Source organism: Halichoeres trimaculatus, unplaced genomic scaffold, assembly GCF_033239565.1.
Source record: "Halichoeres trimaculatus isolate MK-OKI-2021-1 unplaced genomic scaffold, fHalTri1.1 fHalTri1_scaffold_19, whole genome shotgun sequence".
Lineage (NCBI taxonomy): Eukaryota > Metazoa > Chordata > Actinopteri > Labriformes > Labridae > Halichoeres > Halichoeres trimaculatus.
The window spans coordinates 12,151,713-12,175,774 of record NW_027437197.1 but is presented as its reverse complement, the minus strand read 5'-3'; the positions used below and the strand labels follow the sequence as shown (position 1 = coordinate 12,175,774).

The following is a 24,062-nucleotide window of genomic DNA, read 5'->3' as shown; positions in this document are numbered from 1 at the left end:
TCATTGAGTTATATACACATATGGTGAAAACGGTCCTATTTCACAATTATAAAGAATCCTTAAAAAAAAGGGGGCAGATGGTGATCCCAATCACCTCCAAAATTTAATCATTTCTTCCTTATCCCATTTTGAACTTTTACTGAAGATTTCATCAAGATCCGTTTGTTAGTTTATCAGTTATGTTGTTCACAGACGAACTCTCACAAAAACACAACCTCCTTGGTGGAGGTAATAAAAAAACGAGAAGGAAATTTAGGAAATAAGGAGAGAGGCGCTTTTTTTAAACGAATCAGATGGATAGAGTTGGAAAGGTAAAAGAGGGAAAGGCAAAGAGAGAGGGAGAAGGGTGTGAGCGGGAGATGAAACTGCTCTTTAATCAGTGAGGGGGCTCTACGGAGGCGGGCCGAGGTGCCTACTGTAATCCGATACACGCTCGCGCGGTCGGCGTGCACGCACACGGAGACAGGGGACTGAGTGAGCAGTCCTGCTTGCTGCCACAAACCCGGCGGAGATCGGAGGGGAAAGAGCGCTGCCGGTGCTGCTGGGAAAGGGAATGAGAGAGAGCAAGAGAGACAGCGTCCAAGAGTGAGAGAGAGAGAAGGCACACGGACACAGCAAAGCGCGTTTCTGCAAAGAACCCACAGTTTGCAAGAGGAGAGCGGAGCGGCTGCACGTTTATTTTCTGTTGAGCAGTTTTACGCACGCCGGAACTGCCTCATCTGGGGGATCTTGTGTTATATTTTGCACAAGAGCACACTTTTCGGGGACAGTTACCAACACTAAGAGGAGAGTCGACTGGAAAATATTTTTCTGCTCTTTATCATTTGTGCTTTTGATGCGCAAAATTGAGGAGCGAGCCAGACAACGAGCTTTTCCATGTTTTTTTTAGAGACAAGGAAGACTCTCTTCTTACTTTTTATATAGAATTTGTAAAAGTTGGTGGTTATCGGCGCATGTGATCGCCATCTCTTAGTTGCTCCAGCTGGGGATTTTCGCTGTTTGTTCAATCAAACCTTGTTGGTCACGGAGTGTGTCACCCAGGTCTATAGACCCACGCGCGTTGTAACTGACAGGATCTATCGAGTGTGCGCACCGCAATGGATTCCGAGGTTTTAATATTGTGTTAAGAATAAAAATTGGGCTTACTGTCAGAAGAGGTTTCCCAGTTTGGTTTACTAAAACTTAGCAGCTTGAGTGAAAACAGTTTAATAAGTGAAATATTCCTGGAAAGCGCGGTGAGCGCAACCCGGCGTTCTTCAGTGGATAATCGGCACTACTCGTGTCGCGCCTCTGAGAAATAACGGACTGTGAAAGAGAAGAGGAAAAGTTGACTTTGGACTGCGCCTTGTTGTCAAATATAAAACAATAATACAGAGGAGGAGGAGAAGTGTTTTTTCTTCACATCGGAGGGGAAAGATGGATTTATTCGTATGGCTCTGTGGATCTTTACTGGCTTTACTTTTACCTTCAGCAGTCAAAACAGAGGAGGGAGGTAAGTTTGACACTTCTCAGTCACTCTGTCACACGTAGGTGATGAATTTAAATCAATGCTATTGGAGGAAATGTTTTTCAAATCAAGACAACGTGGGTCTTTTGGAGATGGGGAATCCCCGTTACTCAACGCGCGTGAAAATTCAATTTTATGGAAACAATAACCTTTACGCATATCGAGGCTGCGCGGATTACCACACTCAAATGATGCATTACTGCCGAGGGACACTGATTAGCTGAATTTAAGTACAATTACCAGGGAGAATCCCGCTGCAGGATGTCCTGTCCTCTTCCAACTCTGCAGCATCGACCCCATCGCGCTCGATCGGTAGCAGAGGTGTGGAAGAAAAATGAAAACTTGGCACACGTGTAATAAGTAAGCAGCGTAAACAAAACAGGCTATGATTTCTCCTATACGAGTTATGTCATTACATTCCAACAAGTCGTATTTGTTATGAATTTGTCACGAGTTTGTCGTTCTGAAATACAAACAACTTTCTAACAGCGTGATGCAATTTTAAAGGAGCATCTTCCGTCTTCACAGCTGCTTTGTATCCCTTCCGCAATAACAGGAGGATTCTTGGCTGTTGGTTTAGTTTCACTATTGATTTTTGTCTCCTTGATAAACATCTTAACCAGATCCTGTGGATTTAATCTGCAGTCTGATCAGTGATTGTTCCCAAGGGAGCTGTTCGATAAGGAAACATCGCCGTGATGTTTTTTCTTTATAATATTCCTTTAGGGACTAATGTCAGTGTAGGGTCTGAAAAGTAGAGACTCCATTGGAATGATTTCAAGTGTCTTCCTAGTTTGACTCCGAATATCGTGCTATCCGCTGCTGGGTCATACTTTCCCACAGAGTTTTAAGTTCGAGTCAGACTGATGCATGCAACGCAGCTGCCTCTTTTATTGTTAATAATGCCAGTTTTAGAGGTGGCGGGAGTCTGTCCCCGTCAACTGGAGATCAGTACCGAGGTGGCTGAGGCGAGGACTCCGTCTGATCAGCCTCCAGCCGCTGAGGTTGCGGAGGGCTTTTGCTTACCCACCCCTGTGTGCGCTGTGGTTTGATGCTGCATGAAGACCCACGAGCAGTCTGTTTGAACTCCGTGATATCGACTGAAGGGAAGGTTAAACGCTCACTGTGCGGGTTAAGAGCTCAGATAGGACGGGTTTTGCGCGTAAAACGATCTTTACGCACAGAGCGGTCTCACTAAGCACATGTGCAAACCCAGCAGAGAGATGTTTCAGTCTGCTAGGTTTTGAAAAACTTGGGGTCCCTCTGGGTCCAGGCACAAAATCTCATACTTATGGTCCATGCCTTTTAATGTTAACTTAGAAATGATACATGACTGAGAAAATAAGCTTTATTTGATTTTTTTCCCCAACTGCATTTGTGGGGCAGCAAACTTATAAGACTCCTTCACCACTTCTATTTAAACTCTATTTATCTATGAAAATAAATCAAAGTAAGGCTTAAATCTTCAGGAAAATTTTATGATCTCTGCTTAGGGCATGTGTTCTCCTCTTAGGTTTATTAAGTGCATTTGTAAAACCTTTGAAAAACAGAAGACTGTGAGGAGTAGCTCTAAAGGGGGTGGTGGCATTCTAAGTTTTATTGATTTAGGGTATTCAGGAGTCTCGCTGGCGCTTTTGCAAACCTCATGACTCTTATTGAGTTGTCTGTCTGCTAAGTGTTGTTATGGAGAAGAACATCCAGAGAACACAGTGAACACATTCTCTACATGCCGCTTTAATTCTGAGAGAAGTTACATGTGCACTGATGCCAACTCAGACTATTAAAGAGTATGACAGTATGATCTAGTTGTTGAATCAGTTGCTGGAAAGAAGGCTTGTGTTTAGATTTACTGCAAAAGAAGGAAGTTGGGGATGCATTGCACAACAGTTATTCAAAGGGAAGTTGTAGTGTGAAGGATAGATGCACAAAAACGTTAAGTTTTGACAACAAATGGAAACTTTTCCCTTCTGGCTCAGCAGCTTTTCTTGGTCTAAAAACTGACAGGTTTCACATGGTTCATATGTGTCAAACTCGTCATTATTTTTTTTATCTAGAGCTTGTTGATTCATTGTTATTTTTTGACTTGGAGAGTATCCGTTGACTAAGATGAACTTCCTTTTCTGGGGACTCCCTCCAGCTTCCCCACTGGTTCACTGAGAAGCACACATGCTCAGCAGCACGCTCTGCAGGATCAAGCTTCCTCAGCAATAAACTCTTACAGATGCCTCTGCTCCGTTTTCTCCCAAGAGATGAGCAGGAAAAGCATAGTGAGGTGGAGAAGAGTGTATATATAGATGGAGGCAGGAGGGGAGGGATGGAAGCGCAAGCAGGGAGGAAGCAACAGAGACAGAGGCAGGCAGAGGGAATCTGCAAAAAGAAGTGAACGAAACGGAAGAATGATTTTTAGCCGTGCTGTTTGATCCTGTTTCTTTATTCCGTTTGATCACAGCTGTGCCTGGAAGGGAGATAAACGGACATAATTGGCCACTCAAGACCAGCTGTCTGCCTCTGTACTGTCTCAGCTGAAATATGCTGGATGATGAAACAGGCTCACAGAGATGCTCTGTGTGAGGAGTTGCCTAGCAGTGGGGTTGAGTTGCCTACAGGTATGCGCTAAAAAGTAGCTTATGGGACAGTGTTTGATGTCTTCAACAAGTCCAATGTGGCTGAAAAAGTCTGGGACACAGAGGGAGGAAATTTCTTGTCCTGGTTAGGTTGTGAAAAGTCAACAATGCTCCTCAAGTAAAAATAAGGGGTAGACAGAAAAAAAGAGGGATGAAGTTTTAAGGTAGTTCTTCATATTAAAGCTCTTGAATGAAATGAGTGAGTGCAACAGAAGTGTGCATTAGCCAAAAGCAGATTATTTTACATACTTTGCCACATATTTAAAATACAGTAAATTGATTGACTACAGGAGCAGGAGTGTTTTGCCCCATGAATAAAACAGCACATTGGGTTTCACCAATGCAAATATGTCAATCACAGACCCCTATAACCATCTCTTCCATATCATTACTCCAATCAAATCATTAAAAGAAGTCAAAAAGTTACGTAAAGTTGTCGCCAAAATTTTTAGAGCTTAAAGTAACATCTTTAAATCACTACTTTACCAAGCGAACACTTTGCAAAATGACAAAAGCAGCTAATTGGTACACCTAAGACATTTTTGCTAATGTAAATCACCAAAACAAGACAAAAAATTTCACAATAATTGGAGGTGGGCTTGTTTGATCCATTAGTTGAATTGTTCCTACTGCACTGCAGAATTTGAGGATTTCCACTTGTCCCAAAACTATTGAAGATTTTTTAAGACCAAGTAGTTTTCTTTTCTGAAGTCCCACATCTCAAACACTCAGGCGTTGTGACGCCCTGTGGGACCAGCTTGTAACAATTAAAAGTTACATTGTGTGGGTCATAATGCTTTGTAAGTTCCAATTGGCAATCAATAAAACAAACCAACCATGTCATTCGTTCGCACAATGAGGTTATACCCGGATTTGGCTCGGCACATAATGAATCGACTCGCTGCAACCGACACAGTTGTTCTGCTATTCTTTGTTATCAGTTGTTTGCTTGAAGTAATGAGGGTATTGTTTTCTAAAAATACGAATCTAACTTTATTTTCTCATCCCACTTTAATTACTCAGCGCATATAGAGACTCGTGTGGAAAAGGATAGAAATACATCAGCACACATCGAGTAACAGACAGAGTGTGGGAGCTGATTCTCAGTGTAAGCAGCAGAATGTATAACAGCTGACTATAAAAAGAAAGGACAATTAGTGTTTCTGAAATCTGCTTGTCCACACATGTCTGTTTGTGTTTCCCCATATCTTCTTGTTGTTTTCTATGATCCCCCATGTGAGTCGTTACTTTTATTACTATCAGATGTGCAAGAAGATTCCCTGTAAAGCCAGGAAATGCTTCATTAATATGTGTTTGCTGACTTTTCCCCAGTAAAAAACACTCAAACAAAGAAGAAAAAGCTGGGGTATGAGGATAATAATGAGAGAGGCTCAAAATTGGAGCTTTTGGTGGTATTTAATAAAGAGGGAAACTGAGAGCAGGGAGACAGGAGAGCATGAGAGGGCATTAGTGCAATAAGAGGGGAGCAGCAGAGTGTGAAGCAGTAGCTGAGTGGAGCCACCTGCAGAAAACCCAGCCCGGATTTATTCCTCTCCTGTGTCAAGCACAACAGGATTTCTGGCCAAGGTAAAGCATGTTGTTAACAGATACTCTGATGAGAAAACATTTTTGGAATAATCATCATAATGACCCTGTGTTAAAGTGTAACAGATAGTGTTCAAGCTTTCAGGGAGGTAAAGTTTGACCAAAATATTCCTCGCATGAAAGAATAGAGGCTAAAGTGAATGAATCTGCTTTCTGCTGCCCCTGTACTCAGATGGTGAGATTTACATCCCGACATGTTACAACTGCATTTGCTAATCTACGGCAGGTGACACTTCCAAAAACAGCATCTCATTTCAGTTACTCTGCAGGTAGCAGGTGTTCTGCAGGTTTCAGGGATTCAGGGTTATAGTTGCTTAACCAGAGATTCACACTGCTGTCTCCTCTTTGAGTAATCCAGTTACAGCTCCAGAGAGAACTCATTTAGCCAGAAATGTATGCAGAAAATGAAGTTTGGGTATCATTAAGAGGACATTAGCCCTGCTGTTAGAATAATTGTGGTTAAACAACAGAGGGCCAGGTCCAGAGACATCAACATCCTGGTTTTCAGTGACCGAACAAACATTAAGCTAATTAACCTTCCTCCTTTCTCCCTCTCTTGTCTGTAAAAGGGACAGGACAATTAGTGGCTCTGGCGGGATGTTCTAATTACAGTTATCATGTCATTAGTAAACTGTTAGTATTCCTGTGTCTTCATTGGTAATGGCTGGAGTAATTAGAGAGGAGGGAGAAATCAGTGTGTGTGTGTGTGTGTGTGTGTGTGTGTGTGTGTGTGTGTGTGTGTGTGTGTGTGTGTGTGTGTGTGTGTGTGTGTGTGTGTGTGTGTGTGTGTGTGTGTGTGTGTGCGTGCGTGTGTGTGTATTGGTCCTCTTGAAAAAAAAAAATATCGACAGAGAGAAATGAAGATCATGAAAGTCCTTCCAATGAGGATATTTGCCTGTCCTGACTCCTTCTACAAAAATCCTCTCACACAGAGAAAAAAAATGTGTGTGTGTGTGTGTGTCCTGAGTGGTCCCTCTGGAGCAGTGCCGTGAGAGGCCACAGGTTGTTTTCCTTTTTGTCTCTCCCTTCACGCTGAATCATCCTGTTGTTTCCCTCTTTTCATGGCACTTCACCTCTCTCTGTTTCTTTCTCCACACCACTCTCTGTCAGTGTTTTCCCTCGCTCCGAGTAAGAAACCCAGCTCACCTTCTTTACACCTCACTTTGTCACGGTGGGAAAATCTCTTCACTCTTTCATCCACTTCTTGTTTTTTGTCATGTTTATTCTCTGCCAGTGTATGCTCATAGATGTTTTCCTATCCCTGTTCTCAGGGGGTAACAGGAGAGAGGCTCAAGAGTTGAAGGTCCATTCAGCTGGCTGCATTCAGACATAGAAATGTGTTATGGTGTATTAACTATGCTGCATTTACCTTTTTTTTAACAGCCTCTTAAAGCTCCTCTGAGAAACTGTCTGTTGGATTTATTTCAGTTTGAATTTCCTTGTAGTATCCCTATGGTAGCTTTACATGATTTACAGCAAAAAAAAAAAACCTAACACTTAGCTTGTCTCAGCTACTGTCTTTTTAAGGCTACCTTGTCCACAAACCCTCTGACCCCTGATTGGCCAGCCCTTTAAAGTCCCGCCTGGGTGAGAGCTATGAGCAGACCTCAGTGTATGAGGCCTGTTCCTCTAACCCAGTGGTTCTCAAATGGGGGTACCTGAGGGCACACCAGGGGATATGCAAGATTCAAAAATACATAAAAAAATAGCAACCTAGCAAAATTCCTTCAACATCACTTATTCAATCCAACATAAGTTTAGGTTAATAAACTGAATATTATATCCAATAGACACTAGTAGTACAGCGCTGTGTTTCAAGTTTTTTGTTTGTTTGTTTTTTCCCAAACAAAACTACTTTGTGTTTGTTAAGGGGTACTTAGTGGAAAAAAAAAATCACCAAAAAAAGTTTGAGGACCACTGCTCTAACATGTCATGAACCAGTTGGACGATCCGCGATGACCTCATAATTTTAGCAAGTATTGTGAAGATCTTGTGTGATTTTTTTATTTCAGTTTTTTTTTCCAATCAGGTCGTTTTGAGCAGTTTACAGACTTCATGAATTTCTACAACATAAGAACAAGTAGTGGTTTCAAAATCTTCACATTAAGCATAGAAATCCAGCACACTGGAAAGCTCTTTAAAGTGATTCTCCAGGATGGAACAAGTTGGGTCCTATCACAAGGTTTAGGGTAGAAATTACCCCTACAGCAGTGTTTTTGTGCAGGAGAGGCCCAGGGCGGCGGAGGTAGCGCCGTTTTACGACACGATGAGAACTAGAGCCTTATTTAGCGGTGTTTTTGTGTGAAAGTAACGCGCTGAAAGTTCTCTAAATAAAGCATGAATACAGACCAATATCAGATTTTTTCTGTGGGAGTCCGTTTATTTGTGTTTTTGGTCAAGTAAAATATGGCCCCGTCTGAGTGCAGAGGAAACCGGCAGACGAGCAGGGAGGGGGTGTTTGGTGCGTGCGCTCTGGGCTTCTGCTGCACAAAATCACTGCTGTAGGGGTAATTTCTGCCCTAAACCTTGTGATAGGACCCAACTCGTTCCATCCCGGGATATCACTTTAAGGTTTTTGCTGCCAAAAAATGCTGCTTTGAAAAAGTGCTCTCAGTTACTTGGTTGTACACCTCACTGCTTTATACTTTGAGAACGGGGAACCTGGCCTTGTGCTGATGCTCTCTTTTGTGGGTCCTACAGAGGCCTCTGTTTTAATTTCAGCCTGTTTCATAACCAGTGAGGAGCTCCTCATAGGAGCTCTAAATAAAACTTAAGTAGGTTTCAGTAATTAATGCAAATCACTTCCATGAGCTGAGGTTAAAATAACAGGCTGCAGAGAAGACAGATCTTTCAGGGATAAAAGGTCAGCGGCTTTCTTATCTCATGGATGCAACAAACACACTGTGATGGATGTGGGTAGACAAAAGTATACACTGTTGCTTTAGATGTAAGTGCTTTTTAACACGGGAGATCTCAGATGATAACACTTTTTACTGCTTAGAAAACAATTCTTAAGATAAGGCTGAAATTACTTTTATAAGGTACCATGATGTTTTATTACTTCCCAACACTTGCTAACCCAAAAGACACAAGAATGGAGTCAGTTTGAAATTACTTTTATAAAGGTTGAGTCTAAGTTATCTAAATGATCTCTGCTTTAAAGTCTAAGCCTGAACAGGAATACACGAACAGTGTCTCCAAATCTCCAAATAACCATTTGTCTTAAAAATTAAAGCTGCTGTACACTGAGGCTTTAGCAGGTTTCTGACAATCTGGATTGCCCCAAATCATCATGCACATATCTCTTTCTGCCCTCTTTCAGGTGTTTTTCACTGCTCCCCTCCAGTCCTCTTCCTGCTCCTTTCTCTTTAATTTACCTTAAGCCTTTACTGTATCTTCCCTTTACTCTTACTCTACCGCACAGATCAACTCAGTCTCCACTCTTGCGATGAAAAGCTTATTCTGATGTCAGTTCTGCCTCTGTATGACACACTCATCCCTCTTTTTTATGAGCCAACGTCTCTCTTCTCTCCCTTTTCCCATCACTCCTTGTGTTTCTCATATCCTTTGTAATCCTCCGCCTTCTTGCTCTTTATTTTACAAACATCAAAACACACGCTTACACACATACACACACAGGTTTTCTCTGTAGTTTTCCACTGTGCTTTAATGCAGGGCACCTGGAGAAAGAACAACCCCACCTGTTAGTGTGTGTGTGGGTGAGTGTGTGAGAGTTGTATTTTCTGTCCAGTGGGCTTTCTGAGCTGCTGACTTTCTCTTTTCAGATGATGGGAGACAGATGTTCTGGCATTACTCTGCTTTCCTTTATCCCGCTCTGCCTTCTCCCTTTCTTTCTCTCTCTGTCCATTCCTGAAGTTTCCCAGGTTTTAGTGGCTAAACGCTTCCCTGTTTTGATCCAAAGAAGACATTTTAGGCCTTTATTTTCAGTATCCTCTGGGCCAAACCAAATCTTTAACCTGCAAACGTATCTGTGTTTCTACCAGTCTGAGGCAACGCTGCTTGAAGCTTTTTCTGTGTTTCATGATGCTGGAACCAAGCCATCCTACTTAAAATGCATGCTTAACAGTAGAAAATGAAAGAAATCAATATGAAAATTAGCATTTCATCCCCTCAGGCTTTGCATTTCGATTGTTAAATTCAGGAACCTGTTTTCAACAAGGTCACAACATGAAAATGTAACACAAACCGAACCATTATCTGTATTTGGACCCATGCTGGTGGATACAAAATTATTCTGCAAATAAAAGCCTCACACTTCACAAGCTTTCTTGTTAACTTTGTGAAACATTTCTTCTTAAACAAACCTGCATGCTTTCATTACCAACTTTGGCCAATGGGAATGAATGTGGCCCAACACATTAGCAAAGTTCTCACTGGCTAGCAAATCGATCGTGACGTGCTGGAAAGTGTCTCCTTAGAGTCAGATCAGACTCCCTGCTCAGAGGGGAAATGAATCGGTAAGAGTTTCGAAACAAGGTCAGAAAATTTGCATTTGGGGGCAATAAACAAGCTCGGTGCTTTTGCAAAAACAGCTCCATGAGAAAGTGTGCATGTTTTTCTGTGTGTCTGGGACTTTATGCGTTGGATTGTGTGCGTCTCCTTTGTGCACTTCGCTGTGGATGCACTTCTGCAGGCGTTTTTATTACATTTCATATAAAAGTGAGAGTGTGTGTGTGTGTGTGTGTGTGTGTGTGTGTGTGTGTGTGTGTGTGTGTGTGTGTGTGTGTGTGTGTGTGTGTGTGTGTGTGTGTGTGTGTGTGTGTGTGTGTGTGCGTGTGTGTGTGTGTGTGTGTGTGTGAATGCATTCAGGGATGTGCATGTGGGGAAAAGTTGCTGAATAGGTGTTATCAAGATGCAATACTAAACGTGGCAGAGAGCCATAAATAATGCAGTGACCTGTCTTATATCCCAGCTTGACTGCTTAGCGCCGTTTACTGCTGCATTTTCAGTGTGTGTGTTTGTGTGTGGGATAAGCAATCTTCTGTGGTTTGAGTATTTATGAATATGTGGTCTGAACACAACTTCTCCCTGAAGACAACACTCTGATGCGGTTTAGAGTAAAGCTGTTTGGTTGTTCTGTAAACTAAGGTCAGAAAGAGGAAAGTGGCTTAAGCTGTGTTCATAGAAATTGAAGGTGTGATAACAACCCCTCACCCCCATAATGCTTTGCTTTTTAGTATGAATGTGTGACAGAGGCTTGCATCAGAGACAGTTACAGAGGCAGGGTGGGATCATCATGAGCAGACAGGGCAGGAAAGCGGTGTGTGTGATCACGTCTGAGTTGTGCTCCCACCCTCTGTTTACCTTTCGTGCTTCTGCAACAAAGGAAAGAAAACCTCAGACGAAGGAAATGGGGCTTTCTTGGATCTTGCCTTTATGTTCAGATATTGTTTGACCTATATAAATTTCATGTGTTGACACGTCACCCCAGTAGCTGAAAACATTGATTTTTTGGTTTTGTTCAATTCTGATCTCATTTCAAAAGGATTAGCCGTCATCTCCCCCTTGGTTGAAGTGTAACTTTTGTACTTGCTGATAGTCAAAGAGAAGCATAACAAGCATAACAAGCATCTCTTCTTCCACCTCCTCCTTCTGTTCACCCTCTCTACCTGTCTTTATCACTCTTTCAAGTTTGATCAATCTTGACATGAATTCATACTTTCTCCCCCCAAGCTCAGCTTTCTCTCTGTTCTAGCACATAAGCCATACATTACACATTCTTTCCAACGTGCAGGTCAGGGTGCTGCGGGGTTGAATACAAATTAGTATTCCTATAGATTTACATCTGGAAGCTACACACACTCTTAGAAACAGACATACAAGTACGGCTCATTAGCTCTGTTGTGACGCATTTTACTTTAATCCTCAATTTTAGTTTCATCACATCAAGCACTACATCATAATATCTAATAAGCTCATACTTTAAAATGTGTGGGTGCTATTTGTGTGTTTAAGTGTGTGGGTCTGCAGATTGAAAGACCTGTGATGCAGATCACACACACACAGCTCTGCCTTACACCAGCCTAGGCCTGTCACGATAACACATTTTGCTAGACAATAATTTTCCAAAATTATATTGCAGATAAACGATATTTTTGTCAATAGTATTTTGATTTTTTTTTTCCATTTTTTCATTGATGTAATTATGATAATAAAGTGAGTACACCATATTAAAAGCAAGAAACTTTAATTTCTTAAGAGTATTTAACTGTAATTAAAAGGTCAGGATCTTTTAAATAAAATGAATTAAACAAAAAAATATAATAAATATAACAAACAAGAAAGAGAAAAAAAATACAATGAAAATGAAATGGACTCTCTTTTAAAAAAAAATACATGTCAATGAAAATAATTAATAATACTAATCAAAAACAATAAAACATGGACCCTGTCTCTAAAGAAAAAACGAAACTCCAAAAAAAACAACAATAAAAACTATAGCCTAAATAAAAGGGAGTTTATACAGTTCCTGAATTGTTTGTAACATGAACTTTTTCCCAGTCAATCCGTACTGTCTGTCAAACCTTTTTAACATTTCTGGCTATCAACCGTATTGAAGGGCTGCATTTCTTTGGCAATGTAGCTGTCTTTGAGCGCCCACCATTTGGTGCTTTTATTTCTATTTACTTTGCCGACCAAAAGCCTCAGTAAGAGCGGATTGTCGAAGAACAAGGCTCCGCTGCACCTCCCCTTCTTCTTCGTCGCCACTATTTTCAAACAAATGCGACATATCAGCTCGTTGGTGTTCATGAGCTCACACTTGGTTCATTCTGATAAAAAAACGAAATATTCCCACACTGGGACTGTGGCAGGCGGCTTAAGAACCGTATCTTTTGTGCCATCACTCATTTTAGCGTGTGTTTCCTCCTTACCCCTCAGGACGCTCGCTTCAGCTCTCTCCGTGTGTACGCGCAAGCAGCCCCATTGCAAAAGATGCCAAAGATTGCATTTTTGACAGATGCTCACTCCGCTATAAATCTGCTAAATCCGCTATAGAACCTATGCACCCTGATGTTAGGAAAGATAGACATAGTGAGCCATCTTCTCATTTAGCCTCTTTGGTCGAAAGAGAGGAGGAAAACAAACATGCATGCGCGTGTCAGTTTATCGAGGCTGGCAAACTTACCGAGGACGTTTTTATTTATCGTTTGGTTAATCGATTTATTGATTATCGTGACAGGCCTACAACAGCCTCATTCATCAGACACTTTGGGCGTTGTTTTTATGTTTTTATCGGCGTCACACCAGAGGTGAAGAGTGGGGGAGGTCCTGATGAAAGTCATCAAAAATAACAAAGAAATGTTTTTTGAGCAAAAAACAAACAAAAAATACACACAAATTTTGAGAATAAGAATAATCATGGATCTTTAGGGTGGTCATGTTACTAGGTTAACGGTCATGGCTGTTTGGGAGGTTGTGGACACACTGGAGGAGTTTAAAGGGTGAAAGTTATCCTTCATAAAAAAAGAAACTAAATCCTCACTGTATCTAACTCTCATCTAGGGATCAACTCTAATGAAAACATTTTCCATCCCTCATTTAAAAGCCCCTTCTGATATCATCTGAGTATGCTTTATGAACCCAAAGCATGAGGTTATAAATTTGTGACATTATCCCTCAACCCTGAATCTTTCCCCTCACATCGCCTCTGCATCACCCACATTTTTGTTCAGAGACAGTTAGCTAAGCAGAGAGCTAAATGTGGTGTTTGGCTGATGGTGCTGTGAGATTCCTCAGTGGTTAAACACTAATCCAGGTGGTGCTGAGATGAAATGCGTCTGGCCAGGTTACATGAGCCTTGTAACCCTACTCCTGTGTTACTATATGTCACCAGGGGGATTGGAAACTGAGATGGACTGGACTAGTTGGCTCACAGCATGATGCAGGTGGGAGAGACGACAGAGGCAGAGAGATAAAGGGAGATACTGAGTGCAGGGGTCGCTAATTGTTTACATAGAGTGTGCGATAGATGCCAGATTTGGATGCCGTAGGTGTCACTCACTGTGTACAGAGATCAGCCCTTTACTTTTATCTTCATCTGCTGCTACTTTAGTGTATCTACATCAGCCCATGTGTGAATTTATTTACTGGCATGTGGAAAGCGTGAGATTTTAGGATGCTGCGCTTCTTTTTTTATTTTCCCATTTGAATTTGTGTGAAGCCAGGAGTGTCCAGAGAGCGTTAACACCATGTGTGTATGTGCTAATGTTTGCGTGTGACTGCTCTTAGAGTTGGCTTACGGTAGCCGGTCTATTTAAAGCATTAAAATATGTTGTATTCTGCTGAGTAGTTTGACTTGGCTATGACACCCTACTCAGCACACTGGTAATAAATAAAATGACACGGCACTGCAGGCTGGACGGTGGCACAAACCATTAAGTCACTTAAGATTTTCACATAGAATTACAGCTCTTTGCTTATTTTCTTCTTTTTCACATTTGTTCTTTGGCCCTGATTGAAACCGTATTACAGACTGTCAGGAGTTTGATGCTAAGTTTGTTTTTTCTCCAATAAACAGGAAATTGTCTAAGAGGTTGCTCACCGGCCAAGAGATTCCCAGCAAGCAGCCGGCACAAACAGATGCTGCTTTCATTAAAACCACTCAGTTCATGTGCCCATCATTTAGTCCAAAATGTTTATTGGAAGATGCATCTAATTGTGTACAATTGTTTTGTAGCTTATCAGCTTGGTGCAGACATAATGAATCGGATAAAATCATCAAAACAAAGATCTAACAAACAAAACCAAGCACTTATTTACAGGTTTCTCCCATAACAAAGACCTCATTTGAGACACTTGTCTAAAATAAGTAATGACCCAAGTCTTCCACAATGTTGTCTACCCTGCAACACTTCCAAACTATTTTTGTAAGCTCTGTAGTAACTTGTAAGATTAAGTTTCACCAACAGTTCTGTAGTGATTCACACACTTCAAAATAGTGCTTTAGCAGATTTTGTGATGCAGTTGCTCAAATGTTTAACCTGTCAGCTGAGCCATAGGATTTTTTTTTAAGTAAAATGTGCCCATATTAAGTAAAGTGGTGGTATGTTTTCCATCATGACATCAAGGGGAAGCAAGAAGACAATGCAGCAGCTTAACTATGGTGTGCCAAAAGGGACAAAAAGTGCATATTTCTTACCAAGACTTCAAATTACAAAAATAAACTGTCAACAGGTTGCTAACAGATAATCTTACACCACTTTTATAATCCTGCTCAAATCTTTTTATTACACAACAAATCATTGCTTTTAACAAAGATTGTAATCCCTTGTGATGGTTTAACTCCAGATTTGTGAGTTTTAAACAAAGACAGAGTTCATCCTGAGTAGAAAGTCTGCACAGTCCATCAAACAGGACAGCCAGCATGGTGTACAATAGGTGCCATAGATGTAATACAGTGGAGTTGTGTGTGTGTTATGTTGTTGAGTGTCACAGATACATATGAGTTACCCATCAATGTCAGGGTACATCTGCAGCTGTGAATGAGCGTCATTGTGTGTGACATGACGCAGACGTATGACTACCGACAAGTGGATCCGCGCTGTGACAGTAACTCTGGCATCTGGAAGGCTTACTCACTGTGTGTGTGTGTGCCTGTGTGTGTGTGTGTGTGCCAGTCCTCATAGGTTAGAATGGACTCTTTGTATGACATGATGCTGAGTTGACCTCTGACCCTACATCCACATTGTCACTTATGCACACATGCTTCTTTGTTTCTCATATCCTGTCTCAGCAAACACAACTCTTATCAGCATTTTATCCGCTTTGCCCACTTTTCCGGCGTGAAATCATGTTTAATGATCAAATATACAAACAAAACTTTGATAACATTTATTGTACACATTGTTAGAGGGGGTTTGTCTAATCAGGCATACATTGTCTCTTTATCAAGGAAAGATTCTCAGGCTTTCATTTTCCCCTCCCTAGTCCTCCCATATTTCCTCAAAAGTTTGCTTACTTGTCTTTTCTGCCTTCACTGTTTTTATCACATTTGAACACGACTGATTTGACTCATTTCAGGCTTAAAAATTCAATTTGTTTGGACATGTTCACCTCCTTTATAGGTAGACTAAATGCAATTTCTCTATAAGGGTCTAATGGTGAAAAAAAACTAAACATGTCTTTGCATCAGCTTTTCTATTTTCTTACATTTATGTTATAGTTTCACTTTCTCATTCACCCCTCTCTGTCTTTTCCTCCTCAGCATCTGAGCCATGTGGGGGTATTTTGGACGCCAGTGATGCTGGCTACATCACCACCCCTGGTTACCCGCTGGAGTACCCACCTCATCAAAACTGTCGATGGCTCATCACAGCTCCTGAGCCCTCACAACGCATTGTCCTCAACTTCAACCCCCACTTTGAGATCGAGAAACTGGATTGCAGGTAAGAACTGATTGGATAGATAGATGGATGAGTACTGGGTGGGTGGCAAACAAAGATAAAGAGAAACAAAGAGGAGAGAACATTTGGACTCCATTACAGGTTGAATTGCAATAAGGAAGGGTGTGAAGTGAGAAGTTTTCACTGCACTTCATATTTCTCTTTGGAGTTTGTCTCCGCCAGGCTGTCTCAGTGTGAGAGTTGTTGGGTGTATTCGGTGAACTTCAGCCCACTCTCCTCCTGTTTCTCTGGCTTTGGCTATCCCATAATAGTCACTTTGAGACCTCCCTCTGTCCCTTGCCTCTAATTATCAAAGTCTAATTACAACACATTCACTGTTCCAGGATGGTTTTCACACTTTGAAAAGAATTAACACAGATTAGAGGATTTGGTGTTGATCAGTGTTTTTTGGCTATTTAGCTTTGGTTGTGGGTGAGACTGAAAGAAGGGAGGCAGTGTCTGCAGCATGAATAAAAGATACAGCACACAGGGATGGAGACAGACTGAGAGGCATGCTGGGTAATAAGGAAGGGATGTTTTAAAAGGGATTAATCTTATCTGTCTGTCTGTCTGTCTACCATCCATATGTACATCCTTCCATCTTATCCACCTTGCTGATTACCCACATACCTACCTACCTAAACCTGTCTGCACAGAACTGTGATTAAAATAGAAAAACACTGATATATTTGTAGAGCCACATTTCCATACAGTAAAAATTCACAATATATAGTTTGAAACATTAATAGGGGTGGGTACCGACCAAATTCTGTCAAAAATACTGGCTTCCGATTCTCGTAAAATCAAAAGGTACCATGTTTAGGTACCTAAGTGCATCCTTGTGACTGTGAGGGACCGGAAGACTAGGCAATTTTCCATACTGGACATGAACACAGCATTGCAAGGTTATGTACAGAAGAATAAATACGTTACATTGAAAAAAAAAAAGTTATACTTTTTTATTGTTAAACAAATTTATATTTTTCCCCATATCAAAAATTGGTACCAATTGCTTGGTCTGGCATCGGTACCATATCATTTTAAATGTGAAAGGTACCCATCCCTAAGCATTAAAACCTTATTTTAAAAAAAACAACCATAGTTCATTTTGGAAACAAAAATAGATCAATTGGTGTTACTAGATAAAATAATAACTTTTATTTTGGAAACTACAAGTAAAAAGTCTTTCTTTTCTTTACCTCATCTCTAGTGTAAGGTCGTGTCATGTGTAAAGGCCTTAGACTTCTGGCTGTCCTGGTTCTAATGGGCCCTATCAGGGCCATGAATATAGACCCGCTCGCACAGGCAAGAAGGCACACACACACACATATGTGTACATATGCACACACACATACACTTACAAAGTTTACCCCCCTCTGTTCTGGTGCTTTCCAATCCAGTTACCAACATTTCAGCTGTATCAATTATAGATAGGTGAATTTCCCCACTCAGATGTACCGAAATCATTCAGACATTTCTTTGTTGGAATTGAAGCATCAATATTTCACCGGCTGCCTATTTGTTCAGAAAGGCTGAAAGGTTGAAAAAGGCCTGCTGTGCTCTGCTCTGTTTTATTTTCACACTGCGCTGTGGAAATGAAAAACATGTTTCTCTGTCTGCCTCCATGTCCTCCTCATCTTCTCTCTACTGTTCTTATCCCCAGATCAGTTTAATGGATGCTATCCATCTCTCTTTTTCTTCCTACCATTAATTCTCTCCTTCCCCCTCCTATTTCTCTCCCTCTGCTGTTGCCCTTCTTTCCTCTTCCTCTTTGAATTTCTTTTATCCTTTTAAAGTCCAGTGGTTTCCCAGAAGGAAGAAATCTGGGTGAAACAACAGGCACTGATTTATTTATGAAGCATTGATGGCTGCTCTATATTGTAAGGCTCTTTAGTGTGTGTCCAGATATATTTTTTTTAGTTCTTGTTTTACTTCTCGGCTACATTTTTGAAAAGTATTTGTTTAACCACACCTGTTAAAGATTGATTTTTGCAGTGTTGGTGGCTGCAACTCTAGTCTAATAGGTTGTTATTTACAAGTGTCATGCTGCGCAGAGCTATTTCAGTCCACAGGCGTCCAATGCCTGGAGCGTGTGTGTCTGAGTGTGTGTGCGTGTGCAGGGGGTAGGCTGAAATTGAGCTGTTAGGTTCAGAGGGCAAAGAGGCCAAGGAGAAGAAACAGAGTGTGTGTGTGAGAGGAAATGGTGGTTGTGCAGGACGGCAGACGCATGACACGGTGATTGTCAGCTGTGGCCCTAACACACACACACATGCACACATGCACACACCAGTGTCTCCGGCTCTGTCTGTGTCTGGCTGTCAAATTTAGCCTCTTTCAGAAATGTTTTCCCCTGTTTTTCTTTCTTTCTTGTATTAAACACTTTAATAGAATCGTTAGATGTACTTCATACATCGTCAGCTGTGATTTTTTTTTCCTTGTCCTGAAATTGTATATTAAAGATTAGAAAACTAGAAAACCACTCAGAGAGCAGACCTCTGCCAAGCATATTGTGATTGTCATCTAACACTTTAGTCCTACTTTAATGCTATACTCCCTTTCAACAGACTGTCTGCTACAATTTGGTGTTAGTTGCAGGTTTGTATGATAATTTGTTACCTGACAGTGTTGAAAAAATCATGACGACCCAGTACATATTTCATATTCTGGATCTTAGTATCCAGAATATTGCCAGGATCAGGATCATACTTTTGCATCTGTCAGAAATTATGGTGACCTTGTCTTGTTTTGTTTTGCAAAGCAATCCGACCATTTATCATGGAGTTATATACACATATGTTGAAAATTGCCTTATCTCACAATGATGAAGAATCCTTAAAAAAAAATCCTGGATCCAGACGGTGATCTGGATCACCTCCAAAATTTAATCACTTCTTCTTAATCACATTTTGAACATTTCCTGAAAATTTAATCAAGATCCATCGGTTACTTCTTGAGTTATGTTGTTCACAGACAAACAAACAGACAAACGCACCAAAAAACATAACCTCCTTGCCGAAAGTAAAAATGCAGTAAATTTTCCAAAAGGCACACTATCACACACACATTGACTGTTAAAAGGCAAGGTGTTTATTTTGTGTTATAAAGAAACTGCTGGTGTGGTTGCATCAGTCTCTCACACTGGCAGAAACAGTGCTGCTATATATTCGCTTACCCTGGTCTCACAGGGGTTATTTATTAAGTCACTATACTAAAGCATTATAATCTATTATGGCCCTGATTGCAATTTAAGATGGTAATCTGTAATCTATAATGCATCACATTTTGTCAAGCACTGCTCTGGCTCTACGGGAACAATCGATGAAGAGGTGGTGAGACTGAGAGATGTTTTCATTAGGATTCATATACAGGAGCAATTTAAGTGCAGGAGACAGCTGCAGTGGTTGCAGAAACCACTGTTGGTGCAGTCACTTGGCCTGACATGACTTCCTTTTTCTTGTCACATGACAGGCAACATGTGAATACATGAGAGGTGGCAGTGTGTGATGGTGGCATTGTTGTGTTTTTTTTTTTTTGGTTAATGTGGGTAAACTGTTGTTAAGAACATGCACAAGTCTGCTGTTGTCATCTTTCAGATGGTCACAATAAGTCAAGTGGTTTCATGCTTGATGGTTTACATTTAAAGTTGCTTAAAGACTCTTATATGCATCTCTTATGAAAATTGAGAGTCTTAAATTTGGTAAAACGAGGAGTTTCATTTAAATATGCTCTCAGGGGAACTAACAGAGGAACTATCCTTAGTTTTTAATCTTGAGTAGTAACTTTAAAACACACTCTTAGTTTATGTTTTAACTTGTAATAGTCCTCACTCACTTCCAATTTTTTCATTTAAGCACACGGTTGAACAGCAGCTCAAAGGAATGCTATAAGCTTTTACTGTTCTTTAAAGCACTCGCCTCTGCTTCCAAAAGCCCGTCCAAAAGTCCTGTTGCATCCCCACATGAGTATTCGGAGTTCAATTATCAGGAGAATTATAAACTACAAAAATAAATGTATTCTGCTCCTCATGACGGATAATCACCACTATAATAGGGCACATCAGAAAACACCAGTTGCCGCACCAAGGTGATGCCTACACAGTTAACATAAAAATTTCTCTATAGACCTGCGCTGTTTACTGATATAAGTTTACATTGTACTGTGTTTGTCCTTTCCTCCTCTGAGCTGCCAGCTACAGACAAAGCATTACTTTGTTTACTCAATCACTGCAGTCCCACTGAGAGCTGGAGCAGTGCTTACACACAGTAAAAGAACAGGATTACAGGAGCGTGTCACTCTCTGAGACAGAGATGTGTCACTGCACTGACACACACAAACACACACACGGAAGATGACTTGAATTTAATTTTTTAGGGATGCACAATATTGGATTTTTGTCGATATCCGATGTGCAGATATATATCGTAACCCCCTTTTGGCAGATACCGATACCGATACCGATACCAATACAGATACCGATAATCACAAGTTTGTTTTTTTCACCGTATCGAAAGCTAAGTCTATCCTGTGCTGGAATTTATATGTTACTCTTATTGTGACGGTCTTATTTGTTTAAGAAACACACATAAAACAAGACAAAAAACATTTGATTTTACCATAAATAAGAAATGTATTATTTTTTCAAACTCAAGACATTCAGTATTGAAATACAGAAAAATAATTTCTTTAGATCACATGAACTTTAAATGTACAATGCATTTTTAAACATAACCGAGTTGCATTTGATTTTTTTAGAGCTACTGTAACAACCTGGTGACAGACACAGAGCTCTGCAGTGCAAATAAATGAAGTGCTGCATTTTATTTAAGGAGCTTATTTTTCAGATGGAAAATAATAATAATCCTAACTGAATAGCACCTTATCGGCTGTGCCTATCAGCAGAAATTTAAATATATATTTAATTGATGTAAGACAATGTAAAGATAATAAGAAAGTTGTAAAAAAGGGCATCTTGTACGTGAGGCAGTTTTTCTTACCCATTAGTCCAATAAAGAAAAAAATAAATGGTTGTAAACTTCAATAAAGTCAGTGTTTGAACTAAAGCTAAAATAGTGAGCTCATATTTGATCTTGCCATAGCTTCAGTAGGTGGTTGTACCTGAATATCTTCATAGTGTGATGTAATTTAGTAACACTATGTCCTATTTTTAGCCTTTGTGCTAAGCTAAGTTTAACTCCTGCCAGCCTCACCTTCTAATTTACTACACAGACTGGTCTTACTTTCTGTTCTGTGATGCCAAAACTGTTGCATTTATACCTCAAATTACTGGAAGGCATCAACATCCTAAAACCAGGTCTCCACCAGGCCACAGAAAATGATCTCAAGATTTCCATCTGGTGGCTACCAAGACAGCTAAGGTCAGAAGTATGCTTAAAGTCCTTTTTTAGTGTGTGTTGCCTTTTCAAGCGGTAGTTGGTTGTCTACTTCACATTTTCCTCTGAGCTCACTGCCCGTCTCTGCCTCTGGAAGCAAGATCTCTATTTGGAGTGTTTGGAAAGAACGCACCAACACACACACGCACACACATACACATACAGCTGCTAAGGGAAAAGTGCAGAGTCAGGGTCCGCTGAGGGCAGGCTCAAATCATCCTGACAGCTACCTCCTCTCTCTTTCTCCTCTCCTCTTTCCTGCTGGCTCTGTCTCTCCTCTTCCCTCCATTCATTCTCACCCTTTCTATCCCCTCCCACCCGTGCCTCACCCCCCTGCCTCACCGCTGTCCAATGGGTCCCATCCATCATCCTTCATCTGCTTTGCGTCCTCCTCTGTCCCACCCTCTCTGCCCTCCTCCTTCTCCTTCCTGTATGCCTTTTTCTTCATCACCTCTCCTGTTTACTCTTACCCTCTTCCCTTCTATCCTCCACCTCTCCTCACATTTATCCTTACCCAGCATGCTGATCCCTTATAGGCCAAATCATTATTCAGCATATGAAAGAACACACAGGCAGCGAGCCAAATGCCACACTCTCCTCCATTTCTCTCTGTCTTTCCTCCTCCTTTTCTTCCTCTTCCTCTTTAAAATGCTATTCTACTCTCTTTATCATTTCCCTCAGCCTATATCTGTCTTCATCCTCTTTTATCCTCTAGTCTGTGTCTATCCATCACTTAAATCCCCTTCCTATATGTCTGTCTCTTATTCTCATCCTCAGTTCATTCTGCATCCTCTTCAGTCCTCCTTTACCTCAGATCACTCCAAAGTCAGATGTTATCTTTAAAATCGTGTGGGAGAAACACATATATGTAGAAAAACACACACACCGAGGAACGTTCTTGTGACTTTTCTTACAAAAACCATCAGTGGTGGGCCTCCTCCTACCTCCCTGATAGACTAATATACAGAAAAACAATGACAAGCAGACAGGCACGTCTGCGGCTTCACGGTGATGTGGCTTACACAATAAGTGTGGAGTAAAGCAGTGAGTTAAGAAGTGATTTATATGACAGAGAAGCTGCAGTCAACGATAATGGTTTCACTAATGATTTAGACCTTGTCTTTGTACTCCGCCTCAATCAATCATTTAACTTCATGCTGCCTCTGTTTTCTGTCCTCGTCTTTTCTCTTCTCCTTCTTTCTGTCCCCTCCTATCCTTCTTTTTCTCATCAGCTCTCCTTAACACTCACCCTTTTCTCTCCTCTCCATTTTTTATCTCATCTACTCTCAGCTTCTTTCCTTTTCCTACTTTCTTCTCTCTCTTTCCTCTCCGTCGGCTCCTCTGTTTCTCCTATCCTTTCCCATCATCTTTGATTTTTTCTCTGCCTTGACTCCTCTTGTCCGCTCTCTCTGCTTCTTTTCCTCTATTCTCCTTTCTTCTTTACGTTCTTCTTCCTCTACATTCCTCTTCTCATCTTTTTTTCTATTCAATTGATCATCTTCTTTCCCCTTCTATCACATCTCTCCTTAGATTATCCCACATTTAAAAAAGGTGTACGAGTTTGTCTCTTCATTTTCTTTCAAGAACCCAGTGAAACACACTGCACCTTGATAAAGCCCCATGCATTAAGTTCGAAATCTTTGAATATTAAAGCTTAAACACACGCACACAGAGACTCGTCTTCCTGGTGGTTTAAGTCTTAAGGACATGACCAGGAGCAGAGCAAAGGTTGGATTGATGTGATGCGACAATAGCCTCAGGGCAGAAAAGGCAGAGGAGGAAGTTGGAGGAAGAGATGAAGAGATTGTATGACAGAGAGAGGAACTGCATTTGGAGTGACAGTGGATGTTCAGTTACCGACTGTGGACATTTAGCAGCTGGCTGCATGTTTGAATCAACATCAGAGAGACTCCACCAGCAGGAGAGTCATCTGTCCAGACAAGCAAAGCAGAACAAAGCTGAAAGACACAGAAAGAGGACCTGAGAGGAGCTGAGAGATCACATTCTGGGGACTGGATTTGCAGAACAACAGTTTAGTTTTACTGTCCTGTTCTAAATCACAATCCGTCAGCTAAATCTTTTTAGGTCCTGAGTAGATGCCTTTGTAAATGGTGTGAGTAATGCTGTCATCTGCAGACTTGATTCCTGTATTTTTTGTTCCTCTTGTTAGGAACCACACATGTATCAGACATGCAGGTACATTAGTCGTTTAATTCAAGCAGACAGCTGCTTGAACGAATAAAATAAGTTTTACAAGTTAACTTGCAAATCTAACTATAAGTTTGAACATTTGTGAAGAAAGTCTTTGAGAAGAAGTGACTCAGACTGGTCTGAAAAACAAGAAATATTGAGCTTTCTCCTCATTTTTGTGGTTGATAGTTTGGACAGCGAATCACTTCCATGTGTTTTAAAAAAAATCAACAGAAAGAAGGGGCAGGGGTGATGAGAAAGGTCTAGTCTGCGTAAAGACTGGGCACTTTATACTGGTTGGAACTTTAAAGAAGAAGAAAATTACAACCTCTATTGTTACAGT

At 40.9% G+C, this 24,062-nt stretch overlaps 1 protein-coding gene across 3 annotated transcripts in view; it reads left to right on the top strand.

The window, feature by feature from the left end:
• The first annotated feature begins 475 nt into the window (after positions 1–475).
• The window catches only part of LOC141807958 (neuropilin-2-like), a 106,181-nt gene continuing 82,594 nt past the window's right edge, over positions 476–24,062 (top strand). The window contains exons 1-2 of one of the 3 annotated variants that reach the window (XM_074694169.1): positions 476–1,492; positions 15,962–16,142. In XM_074694169.1, coding sequence (XP_074550270.1) covers positions 1,417–1,492; positions 15,962–16,142 — 257 coding nt within the window. In that variant the 5' untranslated portion in view covers positions 476–1,416. The remainder of the gene's footprint in view (positions 1,493–15,961; positions 16,143–24,062) is intronic. The other 2 variants (XM_074694170.1, XM_074694168.1) reach the window with 2 other exon arrangements.